The sequence below is a fragment of the Mastomys coucha genome, unplaced genomic scaffold, assembly GCF_008632895.1.
Source record: "Mastomys coucha isolate ucsf_1 unplaced genomic scaffold, UCSF_Mcou_1 pScaffold8, whole genome shotgun sequence".
Taxonomy (NCBI): Eukaryota; Metazoa; Chordata; class Mammalia; order Rodentia; family Muridae; genus Mastomys; species Mastomys coucha.
This window is the reverse complement of record NW_022196914.1, coordinates 4,859,771-4,881,913: the sequence shown is the minus strand read 5'-3', so window position 1 is coordinate 4,881,913 and position 22,143 is coordinate 4,859,771. Positions and strand designations below refer to the sequence as shown.

The 22,143-nt window shown below is 36.2% G+C and overlaps 1 protein-coding gene across 5 annotated transcripts in view; it reads left to right on the top strand.

The window, feature by feature from the left end:
- The window catches only part of Nipbl (NIPBL cohesin loading factor), a 160,906-nt gene that overhangs the window by 51,300 nt on the left and 87,463 nt on the right, over positions 1-22,143 (top strand). For 2 of the 5 annotated variants that reach the window (XM_031359848.1, XM_031359851.1), the window contains exons 2-3: positions 18,499-18,641; positions 20,295-20,460. In XM_031359848.1, coding sequence (XP_031215708.1) covers positions 18,578-18,641; positions 20,295-20,460 — 230 coding nt within the window. In that variant the 5' untranslated portion in view covers positions 18,499-18,577. Of the gene's footprint in view, positions 1-11,950; positions 12,061-13,262; positions 13,284-18,498; positions 18,642-19,851; positions 19,945-20,294; positions 20,461-22,143 lie in introns of those variants that run through there. The other 3 variants (XM_031359849.1, XM_031359850.1, XM_031359852.1) reach the window with 3 other exon arrangements.

The window sequence follows — 22,143 nt, the reverse complement described above, 5'->3', positions numbered from 1 at the left end:
TATATATATATATACTGTTCTCCTTCATTAGACAAAATAACATTCTGTGTATATTTTGTAATATGTTGCTTTTCTTACTTATTATATCCTAGAAATTATTCCATATTGGTAGAGGTCTTTTCAGGTGTGTGTGTGTGTGTGTGTGTGTTTTATAATATTTCATAGTGCATATTTCATATTCTTATGCATTAGGCTATTTAAATATGGCACCACACACCTGCAATCCTGACATTCTAGAGACTGAGTGTGAGGATCACAGGTTCAAGGCAGCCTCGACTACATAAGACTATCTCAAAAGGAAGGAAAGGAGGGTGAAGGGTAAGGGAGAATGAGGATATGCTGCCCAGGTTGTGCTTGAGTGCACAGTCCTTTTGTCTGATTACAGGCATGATCCACTAATGCCTAGCTTAAACATATATAATTTGGTTAAGTATTGATACATTTAGCCCCACTTTGCTTTTTAATCAAAAGTACCTGTTTGCCATAGTCTTCAACAATAGTTGTTTATCACTAATGTGGTGGGCAAGATTTAAAACCTTGTTGTCTCAGTGTAGTTTTAGTTTGTATGTCTGATACTACATGTGAGATTGCCTTTTATTGTAAAAGCTGTATCAGGTGCTTTTCTTCTAATCCAAGCAATACACTGATTTTACTGTTGAGTTCTAGGTCTTGGTAGTTTTATATTTGGGTAGTTTAAATTTATTTTCTTACACATTTAAAATGAGAATGAAACTTACATGTTGAGCTATTGTAAATGAAAGGAAAATAATATAAGTTACTAGCAAGGTGCATGGTTCCCAGTAGATAAGGTTCTTTCTCCCCATGTATACCTCAGAATATGGGCTATGGTTGGTTGCCTTTAGCTAAGCAGCCTGGAAAATTTGTTCAGCTGTAATATTTCTTTCTTTCTGGAAAGGTCAATTTGCAGGGTATTGAACAATATAGGGACATTATGAAATATTGCCTAATATAAGTTGTTTCATCAGCTTTTTGGTTTCAGATCTTCAAAATTGTGTGTGTTACATACAACATTTATCTATAGTTAGTAGCACTGGTTTTATAAATAGGAATCACAGTCCTATCATCATGTAATATCAGTATTATTTTGCAGAATAATTATATTTTGCTCAAGATAGCTATATAAAAGTGGAATTGTTAATTAGATGGTTAGCTTTTTTTGTTTGTTTGTTTTTCCCTTTCTGTTTTGCTTTGTTGTTTTGCTATGGTTTTATGTAGGTGACGCTGACTTCAAACTTACTGTGTAGCCAAGGTTGACCTTGAACTCTAGATTATCCTACCTCTACCTCCCAAGTACCCGGGTGCTAGGCTTACAGATTTGTGCCACTGCAGCTGATCTGAATAAAGTTCTTAAAATTATGATACCATAGAATGGAAAGAAAGTTCAGCCCTGGCTGAAGAATTCTATAGCTACCATGTGATTTCTGGGAATTTAACTCAGAACCTCTAGAAGAATAGCTGGTGTTCTTAGCTGCTGAGCCATCTCTCCAGCTACTCCTTTTGTTGTTGTTTGTTTGTTTGTTTTTTGTTTTTTGTTTTGTTTTTGTCTTTTATCATTATTATTATTATTGGATATTTTATTTATTTATTTACATTCCCCCACCCCAGAAACTCCCTGTATCCCATCCCCTCCTCTTCCTGCTTCTATGTGGATGTGCCCCCACCCACCTACCCACCCACTCCCGCCTCCCCACCCTGGCATTCCCCTACATTGGGCATCGAGCCTTCATGGGAGCAAGGGCCTCTTCTCCCATTGATGCCCAACAAGGCTATCCTCTGCTACATATGAGGCTGGAGCCATGGGTCCCTCCATGTGTACTCCTTGGTTGGTGGTTTAAACCCTGAGAGCTCTGGTTGGTTGATATTGTTATTCTTCCTATGGGGTTGCAAACCCCTTCACGTCCTTCAGTCCTTTCTCTAACTCCTCCATTGGGGATCTTGTGATCAGTTCAATGGTTGGCTGCGAGCATCAAAAACAGAACAACAATTGCAAAACAGATCTTTGGGAAGTTTGGGAATGCTATCAAGGACTTTTCCATGATATCATTCATCTAGTCATAATTTTTTTATTTTTTATACAATAAACAATTAACTGATGGGCTAGTTTTGTTTTTATGTATATTGGTGTTTTGCCTAGATGTATGCCTTTTACTTCGTGCATGTATGTCTTTGTACTTCACCCTCTTACTCTCTAAGATCATCTTGTGCTTCTAACAACTAAGTTATTTCTCTAGACCCAAGTCCCAGGTTTTTATGAGGATTTACTGGAAAAATATCTGTCAGCTTTGAACAATTGCTGCTATATAACTTTATGAACAGGATTATTTTTCTTTGTCTTGCTAAGTAGGAAAATTAATTTTCATTTGAGTGTTAATACTTGGATCCTTGTAGGAGAAAATAATGTGCTTTTTGTGTACCATTTTTATTTTTTTATTCAGATTTATCCTTTGCCCTGAATTTTCTATCATATATATTCTAAGATGAAGTAAAATATGTTGATTGTGTATGAGACTACGTTTGTATGTGTTATGGCTTCAGTTGCCCAAGTCAGCTCTTTAAAATTCTCCAACATGCACATTCTCCATATCCAGGTGGTCACCAAGTTTGGTCTTTATATGTCCAGTTTTTCCTTGGTATTATCCTGGCCTGTCTTTACAGGTCTCATTGCTTCATCAATATATTTCCTGTGTACTCTAAATGCTGACAATTTTTTTAAAAGATTTATTTATTATATATAAGTACACGGTAGCTTTCCTCAGACACACCTGAAGAGGGCATCAGATCTCATTACAGATGGTTGTGAGCCACCATGTGGTTGCTGGGATTTGAACTCAGGACTTTTGGAAGAGCAGTCGGTGCTCTTAACCAATTTGTTGCTTTCCACGTCTTTTATAATGTGGCCAAAAAGTAGGTTCTAACTCCAGGTTTGTTCACTTTTTAATTATAAAATCCCTTATGGAATCCTGTAGCTTTCACTTACATTTGGACTACATGAATGTAACACATAGACTTTTCTACAATATTTCCTGCCTGCTTTTATTTTAACCTATGTGTGGTTCTGTCCATCTGGGTCTTACGTCTGCTAAGCAGTTTTGTATCTATTTGCCTTTCCACTTGTTTTTCTTCTTTTCTATCAAACTTTAAAATACTGTTACAAATGACATTTCATCAGAATTTTTTCTTCTCTTTCCCAATAATAGGTCCATGCATCAACTGCATTGGTATCATTTGAGGAAATTTTTAGAAATATATGTTTTGGGATGTTACATGAGACTTTCTGAGTAAGAAATTTAGTGCTAAGGCCTGGCAATCTATAGAACCTAATCTAATGACTTTCAGATTTTATCATGTATCAAGCTCATGTGAAGACTGATGTAAGTAAGTACTGGTTCCCATTCCAGAAAGCTTTGGGCCCTAAGCATCCAGATATGATAAATTGCATGGATAGTTCCTGTTCTTTGTTCCTGTCAGTAACCAGGTCCTTGGCATCTTACTGTTTAGGTGCATTTCTCCTGCCTGCACAAAAGCAGGAGCTCTTTTCCTTCCACCTGGCTTTCAGTTTGGCTACAGGTCTTGCTTTTACTACTGAAGTGAGTGGGTACGGCATGACCAAATGCTTGAAAACATTTGCAGGGCTGGCATGTTCATTTGTGCCTATGCTGTTTCTAGGGGACCAACATGTCCAGCCTGCCTGTGGTTTCAGGTTGGAGATTGTTGTTCTAAGCTGCTATATTCAAAATATTTAGAGAAGTGCAGTTTCATGTCTTTGGTTCACTTTCAAATTGTACAGTAGATACATAAACATGTGCATGCTTCTGGATACACATAGAAAATGAAGAAAGAGATTGTGAGTATTAAAATAGATGAGGCAAAATGTAAACAATTGGTAATTCCTAAAAAGATTGTGGTAGTTTCTCACATGTTTAAATTCATATCAAAATTATCTCCTCAACTTGAAATATGTTAAAACACTCTTTAAACTAGAAATGTTCTGCCTGTTAGTTCTAAATTTGTTAGTCTAAACTTTTGATTTTGCTCAGTTTAAAAAGCTTGTAGAAACAGTCTACAGTTTTTGATAATGCAGTTTAAGAGCTTTTGATTTTATGGTGGTATAAAAGCACTATGCTTTTGACAGAAACCATACTTTGATTTCTGAATTTTGATCTCTTAACAAACTAGTGATATGTAGGTACTATGATACTCTATGCTAAGGCAAGCAGCAGTGAGCCTCAGGTCTCAGTCAGCAATGACATCCTAAGGGTAAACAACAGACACTGTAATGTACTTTGTTGCCAAGCTACCAGATTCAATAGAGTAAGTGTTATATTAATGCATTTTGAAACTGACAATTTCAGTTTCAGAGCTTGCTTGGATTTAGCCAGCCATATATGCACTATTTTGGTGTGTGTGTGTGTGTGTGTGTGTGTGTGTGTGTGTGTGTGTGTGTGTATTATATGTATATACACATACACACGTGTATTCATATATGTGTGCATGTGTATATACTTTTACACTATGACACTTGATCAGACTTACTCGGTAATTGTAAGAACTATGCCTCTGTATTCTTTTATGTGTGATACTCTTGGTATTTCCAAGTTACTGTGTATGTCTATAATTTATTGTTTTTTATTCTTGAGTAACATCATTCATTCCCTGTTATAGATCTATCACAGTCTAACTGCATTGAAGGATATTTAATGATTCTAGCATCGAGATACCACAGCTAAAGCTATTACAATGTTCATGTCCAGATTTCATTTCATAAATATCCAAAGGTATATACTTAACACTTAGGGTTGTCCTTTAAAGTTTCTTTTGAAAACAGTTGATTTCAAACTAATAGAAAAGCATTTTACTTTCAAGGGCCTAAAGCTCTTTCTGATTCAATAATCATTGTAATTCAAATTAATTTATTTCTTAAGACAGAGTCTCATTATGTAGTGCAGGCTGACCTTGAACTCTTCCTGCCTCCATTTTCTGAGTGCTAGGAATACAATCCCGAGTCACTGTTCCTGGCTTTTAAAGTTAAAAGTCCAAGTAGCTTCCGAGACTCAAGGTAATCTATTAACTGTAACACCACACCCTATAATCAGCAGTTATATACCTCCAACACACAGTGCCACAGAATCTATTCACCATTCCAAAAAGGAGTAAGAGCACAGTGAGTAAATATTGGACCAAAGCAACTCTGAAATCTAACAGGGTTTCTGTAGCTCCATGCCTGGTGTCAAAAGGCTTAGATGGCTTCAGCCTTCCAGTTTCACTGCCAGCAGCACACTTCTCTCTCTTAGGCTGTTTCCATTTCCTGTGTGCAGCTCTCCTTGGGGGAGATCCTACAGCTCTGGTACCCTTAATGCCTTGGGGGGTCTCCAACACAATTTCACAGTTGCATGCAAATGCTTCAGTGGCTTTCCTTAACTGTAGAAGATTTTGCAACCCTTTTATCCTTCATGACACTAAAGCCAGACCACATGGACAATGCTGCCAAGTTTGACTGCCTGCTTCAGATGGAGCCTGTGGCCTTCTTGAATCACATATACAACAGCTTTCCTTCATTGCCTTTTGGAACAGAAATTTTTTTAGACCATTGCTTTTTACAAGGTGAAAGCTTTGTTATGTCCAAAATGTGTGATGTCTTCAGGAATAGAGTCTAACCTTCAATTTATGGAAGGCAATCAAGGGCAATGGTAGTAACCTATTCAGGAGTCTTTTTGGACTCCTGACCATGGAGTTTTTGTTAGATAGCTTGTGGTTTGGGGAAGGGGCATTGTCACCCACATGGCATAACTTCATTTCATATATGCATATGTATATCATATATATAGCATATCCTTTTCCAGGATCTAGCTGGATTAATGTAGTTCTCATCCCTCATCAAGGAAGCTTCTCTTTGCTCATTATATATAGAAAACCACAACTAATCGAAAGTGCCAAGTTGTGGAACCCAGTCCCAGCTAATACCAATACATCTACAACACAACTCCTGCACCTAATGTTCACGGATCATTTTGGAAGAAGGGATGGAAAGGTTGTAGGGACAGGGATTTTCCCTAGGATATTTTTGTCTCCTAGAAATGTCAGAATCTATATCCATATAGTCTGTATGGCTGCCTATGTGATTGACCAGTAGATCATACTAATCTGGAAGGAAGGAAGTGTAGAAGGCCTCAACCTAAGACAACAAAGGCAACAAAGACTGCTAAGTAGTAGTCGTCTTTCACAAGGAAGAGCACAGCAATTGATTATCCAGTGTCAAATAGTCAACTCTGACAACATTCCTACAAGTAAAATTATATAGACTGACCAGGATGTATTTAGGTACACACACACACTTCTATCTGTCTGTCTGTCTCTCTCCCTCCCTGCACCCCCCTCGTGTGTGTATTGGTGTGTGTGTGTGTGTGTGTGTGTGTGTGTGTGTGTGTGTGTAACAACAATTAAAGAATAAGGCCATAAATTTGAAAGAGAGCGAGGAGATATATAGGATGGTTTGGAGATGGAAAGGGAAGAAGGAAATGTAGCTATGTTATAATCTCAAAATATTTTAAAAGTATGTGTGGATGTAGTATATTTCATATGTGTTTATATATTACTATATGTATATATCTTGCATTATATGCATTTACATATTAATAAATATGCACATCTATGATTTTAACTAAGCATAAGATAATGATTACCTTTGGCTTTTCCAACCATCTTTGGTATTATGTTTTCTCCCCCTCTCTGTGTTGCCATTTTCCCCCATACTCAGTCTTTCCCATTTCCCTGTCATTGCATCTTTGGGCTGTATATTTATGTTTATGAATTCAAAGCTAGTGTGGATCCACAAATAAGAAAGAAAATTCAGCTAGGTGTGGTGGCACACTTCTTTATTTTCAGCACTCAGGAAGCAGAGCCAAATGATCTCTGTGAGTTCAAGACTAACCTGCTTCACATAGGGAGTTGACTACATAATGGAACCTGTCTTGGAAGGAGGGGGTGAGGTAAAGTGGGGGGAGAATAAAGAGGAGAGAGGGGGAGGGGGGAACATGGCTGAACTATCTGTGTAGAGTGTCAAGAGGAGTGGTACAGTTGGCATAGATCTGTTTTTAGCTTTCTGGGATTCCCAGGGATTCTCCACCAATTTTAGTCTTACCAACAGTGAATAATTGGTCCTCTTTTCTCACATCCTTGCCAGCATTTGTTTCCAGCTGTTTTCTTGATCTTAGCCATTCTGAATGGGATAAGGTGAAATCTCAAAGTTGTTTTAATTTGCATTTCCCTAATAGCTGAGAATATTCAACACTTCTAAAGGTATTTCATAGCTATTTTTATTTTGAGAACTTTCTTTTTCACACACACACAGAGCCCACTATTTATTTATTTAGTTAGTTAGTTAGTTAGTTAGTTAGTTTTTTGAGACAGGGTTTCTCTGTATAGCTCTGGCTGTCCTGGAACTCACTCTGTAGACCAGGCTGGCCTTGAACTCAGAAGTCCACCTGCCTCTGCCTCCCAAGTGCTGGCATTAAAGGCGTGCACCACCACTGCCTGCACAGCCCACTTTTTAATTTGGTTGCTATTTTGTTTTATTTTTGTTTTTTTGCGTTTTGTTTTTGTTTTGTTGGTTGGGCTTAGTTTCGTTTGGTGAGACAGGGTCTCACTTTGTAATTCTAGCAGTTCAGGAACTCATAAAGATGCCTCTGCTTCCTGAATCCTCCTTGCTTATTTTCTTGATTCTTCTTTGAGTACTTTATAGTTCTGAATATTAATCCTCAATCAGATGCCTAGCTGGCAGAGTGCTCTTCCCCTCTGCAGCCTTCCTCCTTACTTAATTCTTTCCTTTGCCGCACAGAAGCTCTTTACTTTACGAGGCCCTGTTTATTGATTGTAGGCCTTAATTTTTATGTATTGATTCCTTTTCTCCATGGCCACTTGCTTACTTCTTCCAAGTACTATGAGAGCCAGTTCTCAAGCTACCAATGTCTTCTAGCAGTCTGAATGTTTCAGCTTTCACATTGAAGTCTTTGGTTATATATAGTTGATTTTTGTGTAGGTCAAAGACAGACATCTAGTTTCTTTTTTTTTTTTTTACATGTGGGTCTTTAGTTTCCTCATAGGTGCTGAAGTTTTACATTCAGAAAATTAACATAAAGAAGGAAATTTGTAAGTTAATTGTCCAGAATTAAGAATACCTAATATAATCTGATACTGGTTAAGAGAAGTTAAATTACTGCATTGAGTCAAGATAATTTAATATTACAGATTAAATGGAAAGTGCTTTATTTAGTTTGTCTTTCTGTTCTTGTGTTGTAATAGCTAATTATGTTAAAATGCAATTTGAAAGCTAGGTGGTGAATGGACACCTGTAGCTCCCATGCTGGGGAGGCTCAGGCAGGAAGCACAGGAGAGTCTACTTCAAAAACACCGTAAAAGAGATTTTTTTAAATGATTTATTATTATATAAGTATACTGTAGCTGTCTTCAGACATACCAGAAGAGGGCATCAGATCTCATGGATGGTTGTGAGCCACCATGTGGTTGCTGGGATTTGAACTCAGGACCTTTGGAAGAGCAGTCAGTGCTCTTAACCGCTGAGCCATCTCTCCAGCCCCGAGAGTTTTTTTTTTTTTAAAAGATTTCTTTACTTTATGTATGTGAGTACATTGTCATTCCAATCCTATTACAGATAGTTGTGAGCCAAAAGGTGGTTGCTAGGAATTGAACTCAGGGCTTCTGGAAGAACAGCCAGTGCTCTTAACCGCTGAGCCATCTCTCCAGTCCAATAGAAAGAAATGTTTTAAAACATAATTTGAGAATTCTTTTTGCATCCCTCTTTTCTGTACTTTTAACTTTTGCTTAGATTTCTTACACAACAAAAATCCTCTGTTGATGTGACAAGGTTTCTTTTCTTGATCATTTCACCAATAAAAAATCAACCCTCTTGTATATTGTGGACTAAGGAAATTACTAACAACTAAGAGCATTTAAAATAATACATACATACATACATACATACATACATACTCACTCACATACTCACTCAAGTCATCAGCTTTGCCCCACAAGCACTTGTATTTGTTGAGACATCCTGAGGAGGATCTTGTTTGTTTTCTGAAATAGGGCCTCCTTGTTTGTAGCCCAGGTTATCCTTGAGCTTTTGGTCTTCCTGACACTCTTCTGCCTTCGCAAATGCTGAGGTTATATTGCATGAACCACTACCGCAAAAAAACTAAACAAACAGAAACAGTTTAAACTTCAATGTAGAAAATATGGGTAAGAGCAGTTAAAGAAAAATGGAGATTAGTCAAAAGATACATACATTATAGATCACAAGAGTCAGTGTTATAAACATGTCATTTGTATTCTAACTAGTAGGTATACAATTTATATACCCAGCAGTATTTCAATAAACCTTTTAGAAATTGTTTAAATGATTATAATTTATAATCTATGTAATTATCTAGCCTCTACTCTAGATTTACACTTACGCGTGCGCGCACACACACACACACACACAGGAGAAATAGTTGAAACTGCAGCCATTCCTTGGGGAATGAGGGCAGGAGGATGCAAAGAAGCAAAGTAGGAATCCAAGAGGAGCAAGCATGCACAGTCTGTACTGTTGCTTTGGGAGATAAGGGAAGAGAGGTCAGTTGTGTTGACTGTTGGGACAAGTGATGAGGGCCCGAGGCCTGCTTGTTCATTGAGTTAACAATGTCATTTTGATGACGGACTGTTGTAAGACATTTGGAAAAATGATGTGAATGAATATATAAATGTTCAAGAAAAGTTGAGATGAGGATAGACAGCTGAAGAACTTTGCGAAAATAAATAGGACTACTAAGTAATAATTGAGGGATCCGGTTTTCATTTTTTTCATTAGAAATAAGGAACATTAACACCAGGTACGTATGTCTTGCTGATTAGAATGATTTGATAATAAGAAAAATTGTACAAAAGGCTTGCTTGAATGGTATCTTTAGATAAGGGAGAAAGATTATATGCATATAATAAATGATGGTTTTGTGCATAGTCTGTAGTCTTTCAAAGATTTTTTTATAGTAATTTTCTTAATGATCTTAAATGTATATGGATGTTTTGCCTGCATGCATGTCTGTGCACCTTGTATTTGGGTGGTGCCCATGGAAACGAAGAGGGAATTAGATCCCTTGCAACTGGAATTACAGATGGTTGTAAACCTCAGTGTGAATACTGGGAATTGATCATGGGATCTTTTGGAAGAACAACCAATGTTCTTAACTCTTAAGCCATTTCTTCAGCCTTTGATCTTATCTCTCTAACTAAAACTTATTAAAATATCTGAATCTCATTTCATTTGTTGTCCCAGTAAAATGTATTAATAAATTGCGCACAGATCTGTGCCATATTAAGATAAAAATCAAAGTAGCCACAGTTTCTTGTAAAGGTTTGTAGATCAGAGGTGGGCATGACAGTGCTCCCTTGAGTTAAAGGCTAACCCAAGTCAGATATTGAGAATCTGCCTCCAAAATTTGAGAGGGAGGGGGAGAGGAAGGAGTGGGGAGAAGGAGGTGGGTGGCGGGGATCCTAAGACAGCTAGATGCCACCACAAGGCTAAGACTAGTTGTAATTTAATATTAATACAGAAGTTGCTGTATATCCACGTTTTTCAGTTTTGCATGCATCAAAAAAAGGCTTCACTGTGTGAGTTGCTTACCCAAAACATTACACACTTCATCCTTTCTTGCTTTCTAATGATGTTGAGTCATCAGTTTGGAAAAAATTGGCCAACTTTCCTCACAGTAGTTTATTAAGTCTGAGTTTTTTACTTTCCCACTTACAATAATTGAAAGTGTGCCCTCTTGTGGCGTTCTTAGATTACAGGTTAAGTTTCATATCGTTCAAGTATGTTTTGCTTCAAACTTGAGAGCTAACTCTTTACTGTTACACTTTTAAAACCAAAACTTAATTAGAAAGAAATAAAATAGTGGCTTTATTTTGCATATCATCTCTGTTTAAGAAGCAACCTTTTACAGTAGTCTTAATTTTGGGGAGCAGAGCATATATTTCTTTTGCAGTATTAAAAAGACAAATTATTTTTATGTTGGAGGAAGATAGACTAGCAAACCAAACCATAGTAGCACTTTGACACATCTTCTATGAAATCTTTTTAATTTAATTTATTTATTTACTTATTTATTTTGAGACAGGATCTCATATATCCCTGTGTAGCACAGGGCTTTCTTGAATTTCCAGTTTTCCTGCCTGTACTCCCAAGTGTTTGGAGTACTAGCATGTGCTTACTATACCCTATTTGTGAGGTGCTAGGATTGGAACCCTGGACTTCATTTATGCTCATCAACCATTCTGCCAACTGAGCTACACCCCAAAACTCTGCTCTATAAATTTTAAAGTTATTGTGGGATTCAAGACTAGTTTTTTCTGATATAGTTTGTATGTTTATATATTGAGATGGTTAGACTTTTGTCTAATTACTTGGTTCTAACTATATTCAACTGTAACTATTTAAAGTCAGTTCACATGAAATAATTGGGAGGAAAAAGAGGAAATCAAGCAAATATCGAGGCAAATGTTTATTGTTTTGTTCCTTAGCAAACACAACTTCTTTTTAAACTGCTTTTGGAAAACCGAAAATCCCATTCTGATTTGCTTAGTAGTAACTTCCCTATACAAGAAGTTCAGTAATGAAGTGTTCCCTTCTGTGTTGTATCTGTACAGTTCATTATACATATTAACATAAAGCTGCATGATTTAGGCATGTATACATAAGCATTCTTAGTATGTACTGCGATGGCTGCAGGAAGCAGATGTCCCAGAATAGCTTTGTTCCATTTTGTACTTTTCTTACTTAATGATGGTAATTTTGAATTTTACAGAAGCAGAAATGTTTAAAAGGAAGTAGATTTTCACAGGAGGTGCTAGTTGATAACTTTGTTTTTTGAGCTAGGATTTGAGAAAGATCTGTTCATCCGTGATGAGTAAAATGTGAAAAAGAATCTGTTCTTCAGTAGTAGATGGAACACAGAATCTGAAGGGAGATTGACTCAAGTGAAATGAGTAAGTAGTGCAATGTAGATTTATTTACTTAATTTCTGTAGCTCTTGAAGTTACATCCCGTGTATTTTCCAAATGGATTTGAGGCCATTTATAAAATTAAATGTAATATTAACAAAAGTAATCAAATATATGAGGGGGTGTGTGTGCCTGTGTGAGACCTGCCCATGCAAAGGTGTGTGAAGACCAGTGGTTGATATGGAGACGTCTTCTTCAAAACTTCTCCCCACATTTTGAAGCAGGCTCTCTTAGTGACCTCTGAGCTTGCCATTTAGACTTTGCTCTCTCTTCCCTCCAGGATCTGCTCATCTTTGCCTAACCTAGTGCTAGGCTTACATGCTGGCAAATAGTTTACCCAGTCAGCCCTCTGCTATCCCTAAAATATGCTAGTTTTGGACCTTTCCTACACCTACCCCCCAAATTTACATTAACAAAGAAAAAAAATCAATTAGTTAAAATAGTAGGTATTTATGAAGTTTGGATCAAAGATCAAAATAATGTTATATAATCACATAGAAGTGCAGACTTTGAAGTGCAGCATCAGGTACTTGTATTCTATTCTTTGGCGAGGCTCTAGTAGTGGAATGTATCTTTGTATCCTTGCTTCATAGCCTTTCTTTATGCCCTGGAATATAAAATTGGCTTAGAAATACCTGTATTCAGGCTAATTGTGGTACCAGAGGTCCACAATTAAGTGCTGTAATACTAGCACTTGGTAGACTGAAGCAGAAAGCTTGGTGAGTTTAAGGCCAGCCTGGGCAACATAAGGAGATCCTATCTTCAAAAATACATAAATAGGTAGGTAAGTAGGAAGGAAGAAATCAATCAATCAATCTTAAGCATGAAAGAAATGGACACTCAAGTTCAGATCCCCACTCTGTTTAACTACTCATGTAGCCATAACTTTTAATTGAGAGAATAAGGATAATTGTTATGATCACATTATGTTATAATTAGGAAAGATACATATAAGTGCCTGGCAGGTAAGAAGTGCTTAAAAACAAACATCCTTCTACATTGTTCCCTTCCTCTTTGCAGACTTAGCAGCCTTTATCCAAAATGTTTGGTGTCAACGCTGTTGTATAGTTCAATGTTTGAGTGTGGTGTTTCTTTGTTTTGTTTTAATTTAGGAATATTTGTATATATCTAGTGAAGTATTTTGAGGATGAACCCAAGTCTGATCATAAAACTCATTGTTTCATATACCGTATGCACAAAACCTGAAGGTAATTTGAGCAGTATATTTTTGTCTGCCTGTGCTTTACCTGTTTAGTCTGTGTGTCTATGTATGCCATGCATATGTGCCATGGCACATGTGTGGAGGTCAGAGGAAGTTCTGTAGAGTTAGTTCTTTTTTTCTACTGTTAAACAGGATCAAACTCAGGTTGCCACAGGCTCAAAAAGTTATCTTATTAGCCCAGATACATCTGTGCTGTAATTGTCACTGTTACATAATGTCAGGGATGTAATTTCCCTGTTGTAGCATCATGTCAATGCTGAAAAGCTCCAGTTTTTGAAACATTCTGTATTTTTATCCTGTATTATGTACAGATTACTTCCTGAAGTAACCCTTGATCTTATGGGGGTGAGTTAGTTATTTTTGTGGTGCTGGCAGTGATTGTACTTAGGCCTTGGACAGGCTAGTCAATAACTCTGCCATTGAGCTAGCATAGCTGTAATTCTCACTAAACTTTGTCCATTTCTTAATCACCGGCTTCATACTTTAGAAATCTCCAGTTAAATACTACATTGATGTGTTAATCATTGATATTTAAGCCCAAAATTGGACCATTATTGCATGTTGACACTTTAGTTCTCTGATAGAACCTTTTGTTTTCATTCTCTCACTACTACCCACTCTTCCTTTTATTATTATGTTATTCCTAAGTGAAATCTTGAGATTTGTTTATAGCAAGGGTATGGGGAGAGAATCAACATTGTATGATATACTCTTGGAGGCTTTCCTTTCTGACTGTATGCTCTAGTCAACATGTTTATGAATGCATCCTTCATACTCTATCTAGGATTCTTTAATATGTGGTACAGTCCCTTTTGTCTGCCTAGCATAGAGTCTGTGACATAAAATTGATATTGGATACCTAATCATGAAGGACCAAATAGTGTAGAAATGTTTGTTGTGCTGGATACCATGTTCAACTCAAAAAGTACTGGTATAGCTTTGTGTGAGCTATTGATCAAATCTAACTTTTTTAAAAAAGATTTATTTACTATATTTATATGAATACACTGTAGCTGCTTTCAGACACACCAGAAGAGGGTATCATATTTTATTACTGATGGCTGTGAGCCACCATGTGGTTGCTGGGAATTGAACTCAGGACGTCTGGAAGAGCAGTCAGAGCTCTTAACCACTGAGCCATCTCTCCAGCTCCCAAATCTAACTTTTAACTGCCCATTCAACAATATTAGAAAAACAATGCACCATATTTGCGTGTGTGTATGTATGTATATAAACATGATAGTCTGAGATAACATAACAAGCAATGTACAGAAAAATATATAGTAAATAGCAATACACTTTTATTGAAATTTACTACATGCCAAGGACAAAACTAAGTATTTACATCTTTACATGTATTAATTCATCTCATAACTCAAAACAAAATCAAAACAATTACCTGTCTTTTACAAAGATAAGGAATTGAGGCATCAGTGGTTGCCCAACAGAAGGGTTTAAATAGCCCAGTTTTTTTTCTCTTCTTGACTATATGTTGTGACAATGTTAATTATACATTTAGTTATGTAAAATGTTCATGTGTTTGATAGCCTGGGTTTGGCTCCTGCTGTATGACCTCAAGCAAATTCTTATCTTCTCTGTATATCAAGTTACTCATCAAAGATTATATGAAAGTACACTGAAGTAAGCAATTTTATAAGATAAAACTGCTTAATAAACATCGTTATCTTTTCTGCCTATTTTTCACTACAAAAATGTTTTACAACATTGTGTTGATATACGTGTACATATGTTTGAGCCATGTATATAATTAGTTCTTTAGGATATATTCTTATGTGCAGGGACATACATGTGAGTGTGAGCCTGTGCACATGTGCACATATGGAAGTTAAAAGACAGCCTCGGATCTCCCTCCCCCCCTCTTTTCTTTCATATAAATCAAGCTGCTCTTAAACTCACTGGCATCTATCTGCCTCTGCCTTCTGAGTGCTGGGATGGTGTTCCACCTCACTCAGGCCACCTTTTTCTTTTATTTTAAACATAGATTTTTTTTTTCTTGTTTCCCATATAGGCTATGATGACTGGATAGTTGGTTCCAGGAATCCACCTATCTCCACCTCCTCAGCAATGGAATATAAGTGTACTAACCACACCAGGCTTTAAAAAATTGTGGGGCGTGGGGTAAGGGGGGGTGGGGGTGTGTGTCTGGAAGCCAAAAGAGAGGTGATGTAGAGTTAGAGTAACAGGTGGCTATGAGCCACCCAGTGTAAGATTATATGCTAAGACATGTTCCTCCTCCTTTTTTTTAAAGATAGGGTCTCATGTAGGCAAGGCTGACCTCATAGTCACAATGTATCTTCGGGAACTGGAGTTACAGATGGTTATGAGCCACCTGTAGGTGTTGGGAATCAAACTAGGATCTTCTGGAAGAGCAGGCATTGGTCTTAACCTAGGAACACTATATCTTCATAGTCTTAGCACTTTCTAACAGAAAGTAACATTTCCACAAATTACTTTTGTAAAATCTGGAACTATAGTTAAAAGTCTCCATACTCTTGGATTCCTGTGAAGTTAACATAGTTGAGTGACACAGTGTACTTTTGTCTGAAATCATATGTTGACAATGTACTTAAAAAAACCTTGCTGCCTGTGTATATACTCTTGTTGGACCATCAAGCAAAGGCGCGCGCGCGCGTGTGGTGTGTGTGTGTGTGTGTGTGTGTGTGTGTGTGTGTGTGTGTGTTTACTTAGTTGCCCACTAATAAGTATATACATATAAAACTTATTGAAGAAGATAAGAAAAGATTACAAGACAGGATAGCTATTACCTTTAGAATTAATTAGGTGCTATCCTTCTGTTGGAGGGTCCTATGGATGTTCACCCTGGAATTGCCAAGATATATATACATCTATATTTTATATAACTTGTTGGCCTATATTTATAATTTAAAACCTGGGGAAAGATTCTTAGTACTACATATCTACTTAAAAAATATTTTTGTTTGGTGCATCTGTATGTGCACATGTCAGAGAATAGCATGGAGTCAGATCTCACCTCCTCTTATGTGAGTTCCAGGGACCTCATGGGAACTCAGATTCTCCTCAAGCTTCCTGACAGTTGCTCTTACCTGTTGAACCATTTTGCTTGCAAAATTGAATTAAGATTTATGAGTAAGGGAAGCCATTTACATCAAGTAACTGTTTTGAAGTTTACAATTCAAAAACTTTGAGAGTTTCTCTTAAAAATAACTAGTAAATACAGTATTGAAATGGAAATATTTGAACTAGAAACAGTTTCTGTGTGGTATAGCTCAGTGATGGAGGGTTTGCTTGAGGCTCAGGGTTTCAATTCCCAGCACTGGAAAAACAAACAAACAAACAAACAAACCCAAAACCAACCACAAGCCTGAGATCCTGAGTTCAGTCCTCCAGACTCTCATTGTGGAAGGAAAGACTAAGAAGGATGAAAATTAAGTAATTTTGCAAGAATGATATGAAATAAGCTGCATATGACTTGGCACTTGACTGTAATTCAAGAACTTGAGCGCATGGGCAGAAGAATATATACTAGAAATGAAACAACTTATTCCTAGTTTAGCACTGTACTGCAGTTGATGCAGCATATACAAAGTAATTTAATAAAAGCCTGTTTTAATTAATGCACAGATTATTGAAATGTTATATTATCTTCTGTGCAAAAACATTACTGAAGCCATAAATTAAAACTGAGATAAAATCTGGGGATGTTGAAAGGGGGAAAATGTTCAGTTTAGCAAGTTATCTTTTATATATGTATACATACATATTTTGTAGATAAAGAGAATGAATTTTATTATAAATACTAAATACTTGAGTATTTGAAAAACAGTAAAAATTGGGATGATAGCTCAGCTGATAAGAGCATTTGCTGTTCTTGCAGAGGACTCAGGTTCAGTTCATACTACTCAAGTGGTGGCTCACAACCACTTGTAGTTCAGGTTCTGATCCAACACCCTCCTGACCTCTTAAAGCAGACACTTCATGGTAACATACATACACACACATTCATACATAAAAATATTTTTTTTAAAAAAAGGAATGGGAGAGAACACTAATATAGGCTTTTCCCTATTCATTTATGTTGTTGCATACTGATTGTATGATTTTTTTTTTATTAGTAACATGCAATCAGAAAGACTAAGAGGGATGAAAATTAAGTAATCTTGCAAGAATGATATGAAACAAGCTACACATGACTTGGTACTTGACTGTAATTCAAGAACTTGAGAGCATGGGCAGAAGAATCACGAGTTTGAGGCTATCTAGTTAACTAGTGAGACCATGCTTTAAGAAACTGGGGAAGATGGACAAGGTGAGATGGCTCAGCAAGGAAAAACAACAACCACCAGGCTGATATCCTGAGTTCAGTTCTCCAGACTCTCATTGTAGAAGGAAAAACCCTACTTCTGTGATTCTATTCTCATCTGCATACACATCAGTCATAGCAGGCACAGAACAATGCACATGGACACTAAGTGAACAAATAGTAACAAATTACAAACTTGGTGGGGGGGGAGGGAATATCAAGTGCGTCACAAAGGAATATATAGTGATTTACTGAGAAAATATTGGGCAATAAATGTCATAAATTCAGTTATCCTAAGGTAAAATGGCTGCGGAATGAATTGAATTGTAGTGTTTTTGAATTGTAGGATTTAGAATAAAGGAGAATAAAAGTCTCATACAGCAAACCACAAGGATCCAAAAGAATCTGATGAGATAGTCTTGGTAGGAGGGGAAAGTCTATTTAAGAGAGTGAAAAAAAAAAAGGGAACTAGACAAGAAATTAAAGCCAGACTATTAAGTAAAAATTTTTATTGTATTTAGGTTTTAGAAAGAGTTCCCTGCCTTAGCAGTATATTTACCAGAAGTTAAGAAACAGATTCTGGAGGCAGATTGTCTTATTTGAATTACAGCTCCAGTAGTTACTTTAAACTCACTGTAATTTTCTCATTAGTAAAATGCAGAAAAGAGTAATACTCTACTGTGCCTGGGTTGTTGTGAGGCCTAAATCTTAATGTATAACAAAGCATTTTGCAGTATTTAGTGTATGGCACGAGCTATTTATAAGTGACTTGTTAAACACACTGAACAAATAGAAGCTAAGAATTTTGTTTCTAAATGATTGTGCATCTCTCTGCTACTCATATATTTGACATAGTTCCACAGATGATTATATGGTTTTCTTTTTTTGTGTGTTGCAGAGTTTGGGAAATGGAAAGTAATGACAGCTGGCACCTGAACTAAATACTTTCATAGGTAACACCATTCCAGAACTTCAGGATGAATGGGGATATGCCCCATGTCCCCATCACTACTCTTGCGGGGATTGCTAGTCTTACAGACCGTAAGTTTGTATAATTTATCTAAGTTCTTTTCTTTGCTAAACATTCATTTTTAGAGACACAAAATTACCTTTAATGTCATATATAACAGAAAATATATATTTGATTGGTATGCGTGTGGGAGTAGCAAAACTAATGTTTCCAGCTAATACATAAGTTTAATTTCTTCACCCTTCTGTGGGCTCCTAAAGAAATGATAGTGTGATAATTTTTAAAGACCTTTAAGAGATGCTAATACTAAATAAAGAAACATAAGTTAAGAAACAAGAATAAGGTCTTCTTTTAGAAAGCATTTACAAAAACAGTACCTGAAGTCCTCCAAGAATGAGAATTTGACAATTCATATTACCTAAATTGTATTGGTACTGATTTTTAAATATCAGGTTGAATTGTCTGTTAAAATTTGTTAACAGATAGGAGATATATTATCGCTACGAGAGCCCACTTTACTCTGAACACTAAGGTATTAAAAATTATTGTCAGTACTTATTAGCAATTTAGTTAATACAATTTTTAAGGGTTCATATTTTTGGTAGACATTTATAACTGCTCTTTTCCTTGAATAATGACACAGTGTCTGCCCAAGTGTTTGTCCCTATATACCTTTTTCTCTAGCAGTATGTAAGATATGGAACTTTGTAATAATCTATGAAAAAAATAACTTATGTAGCTTCCAAAACTGTTTTCAGCTGTGCTCAGAGTCCCTCTCTGGGTTTTGTTTTTGTGTATTTTCAGTTGAGTGTAAGAAACTTGTATCACTAGGAAGTGGGTAGTTGGATTATCCTAACTCTGCAGGGAAACTTTGAAACATGTTTTAGTTTTTGTTACTTGTTTTAAGGCAAGAAAACAACCTGTATGGTTGGAAAATTATATATATATTGCTAGACTTCCCTTTGTTTTTTCTGCCTTTTACCTCTGGTATACCTCACACTTTTAATGTTTATCTTCCTGGTAAACTCTGTGAAGTATAGTAATTATACTATGGGGTCAATTAGAAATTAACCCCAAAACATGATATCTATATTTTAGTTGGATTTCTTAACCTTTAGGCAAACAAACAATTCCTATTAAGTCTACTTACATTAAATAGTGGGATATAAGCCACAAAATACTCATTTTTTTTCTTGTTTGCTATTTAGAGTAGAATGGAGAAAGAAGAGAACTATTTAGGAACTTATGACAAGAATTTTTTATTGTTCTTCAGGAATGTTGTACTCTTGAGTGTTCTACTACTGTGAGCTATTTGTTTCTATGTTCTTAAGCTTTTAAAAAAATGTATTGCATATCAGTGTAATGTAGAGTCAGGTATTGTTTTTGATTTATATGTCTAAGATCTTGTAGATAAGCTACTTTCTAACCTTATGTCTCAAAGTCATGCTTTATTTAATTAATTAAAACAATTTTTAAATGAAAATTAAAGCATGAATATAAATCAGCTAAGTAATTCCTAGTAATATAGCCTGTATTGACCTTTGGTGTTTTAGGAGGAATGGTTTCTTGTTGAGATTTTTTTTCAGAGTAAAAGTAATGTTTTTCAGTCATCAGTCGTGAAACTTACAACTATTTTTAGTCTTTTAATTTACATAAACACGGACATTTATATAAAGGCTTCTTGCAGTTATTTAATTTCTAATATTGTACTTTCTTCTAAATAGTCCTGAACCAGCTGCCTCTTCCATCTCCTTTACCTGCTACAACTACAAAGAGCCTCCTCTTTAATTCACGAATAGCAGAAGAGGTGAACTGCCTTTTGGCCTGTAGGGATGACAATTTGGTTTCACAGCTTGTCCATAGTCTCAACCAGGTATCAACAGATCACATGTAAGTACAATCAACTTTATATCTAACAGTGAAATGTTTTGGCCTTACAAAGAAAGATCAGTGTTTCCTTTTAAGTTATTTCCAAAATTTTCAGATTCATACTTCTGTTTGGGGTTCTGCTTGTCTTGTTTTATTGCCATTTGTGACCGGTATCCCGGGCTGTCTTTGACCTTGTAGCAGTTGATGAGGTTCTGGAACTGCTCTTCTGCTACCAGTTCCTGAGTGCTGGTATTACATGTGCACCACCATGCTGAGTTTCTGTGGTGCTGGGAGTCAGGTGCAGATTTCATGCAGGCTAGATAGACACTCTGCTAGTAAAGCTATAGCCTCTCCTTAGACCTCAGCCTGGCCTAAGACCCTTTTCACTGTCCTTTTCTTGCCTCAACCAGCTAAGGACTAGAATTATGTAGGAGCCATCATTCTAGTTCATACTATCCATCCAGTAATTGGTGACGCATACCATTAATCCTAGCACTCAGGAAGCAGAGGCAGAATCCTAGGCCAGCCTGGTCTACCTAATGAGCTACAGATCAGCCAAGGCTACTTAGTGAAACTGTCTCAAAAAAGAAAGACAAGAAACTAAGTGAGAGTATAGCCAGTTTAAGTGTGACATTAAAGAGATTTAGGAAGGCCATAAAGGTCATTTGTGACAAAAGTATTGACTCATGTGTGTCTTTGCAGATAATTTCCACTTGTGGACATGATCGTGATCTCATCTGCACAGAGATTTAAATGTGCTCATAAAACTTACCTCTCTTTTTCTAATATTGTTAGAGTAATTAACATTTCTAGACATTGGAATATGCTGAGTATAACAAGAACTTAAAATATAACTCCATGGAAAGTAAAATTCGTTTTCATTTGAGCATAGATGTGTTTTTTTATATAGTAGACTTTTAAAAATAAAATTGAACTAAACAATAAGATTGCACTTGATATGTTTGTCACTACAAAAGCAATGCATACTTTACAGGCTTAACAACACAAAAATGTATTTAAAAGTAAAGTCTGAGTCCAGGGAGATGGCTCAGTGGATAAAGTACATGCTACTCAAGCCTGATGACCTAAGTTCAGTTTCCAGATTCCATGTAAAGGTGAAAGTAGAGAACTAACATAAAGTTGTCCTCTGTTCTCCACATCTGTGTCATGACAGTCATGACATGTGCATACCTGTACACGCACATGTACATATCAAATACATAGATAATAATAAATTTTTCTCAAGTAAGTTCTATCACTTTTATCCCATTATAACCTATTATTAAATAGTATTATATGCTTTATTAATTTTTCAAATTTAAAGATTCACTACTTAAATGATGAACCATATTAGGTACAGTACATATTTATTGGGCAATTTTCAAATTGACTCAGTTGAACTACTTAGTAAATGTGGCTTTTCTGATGGAGAAACTAAGAATTGATTGTTTACAACCACAAGGAAGTACAATCTTCATATTTTAATCTCTCTAGAGATTTCACTGTCTTAAATATTACACGGTTGTTTTAATCTATACACACTCTGCAGTTTTTTTCTGAATATTTAAAGAGATAGGAAAAGGGCACATAAAAAATAGGATTTATTTTATAGGAAGTTCCCTTAAGATTATCCACTGGACCTGACTAACACAGATGTAGAGGCTCACAGCCATCCATCGAACTGAATACAGGGTCCCCAGTGAA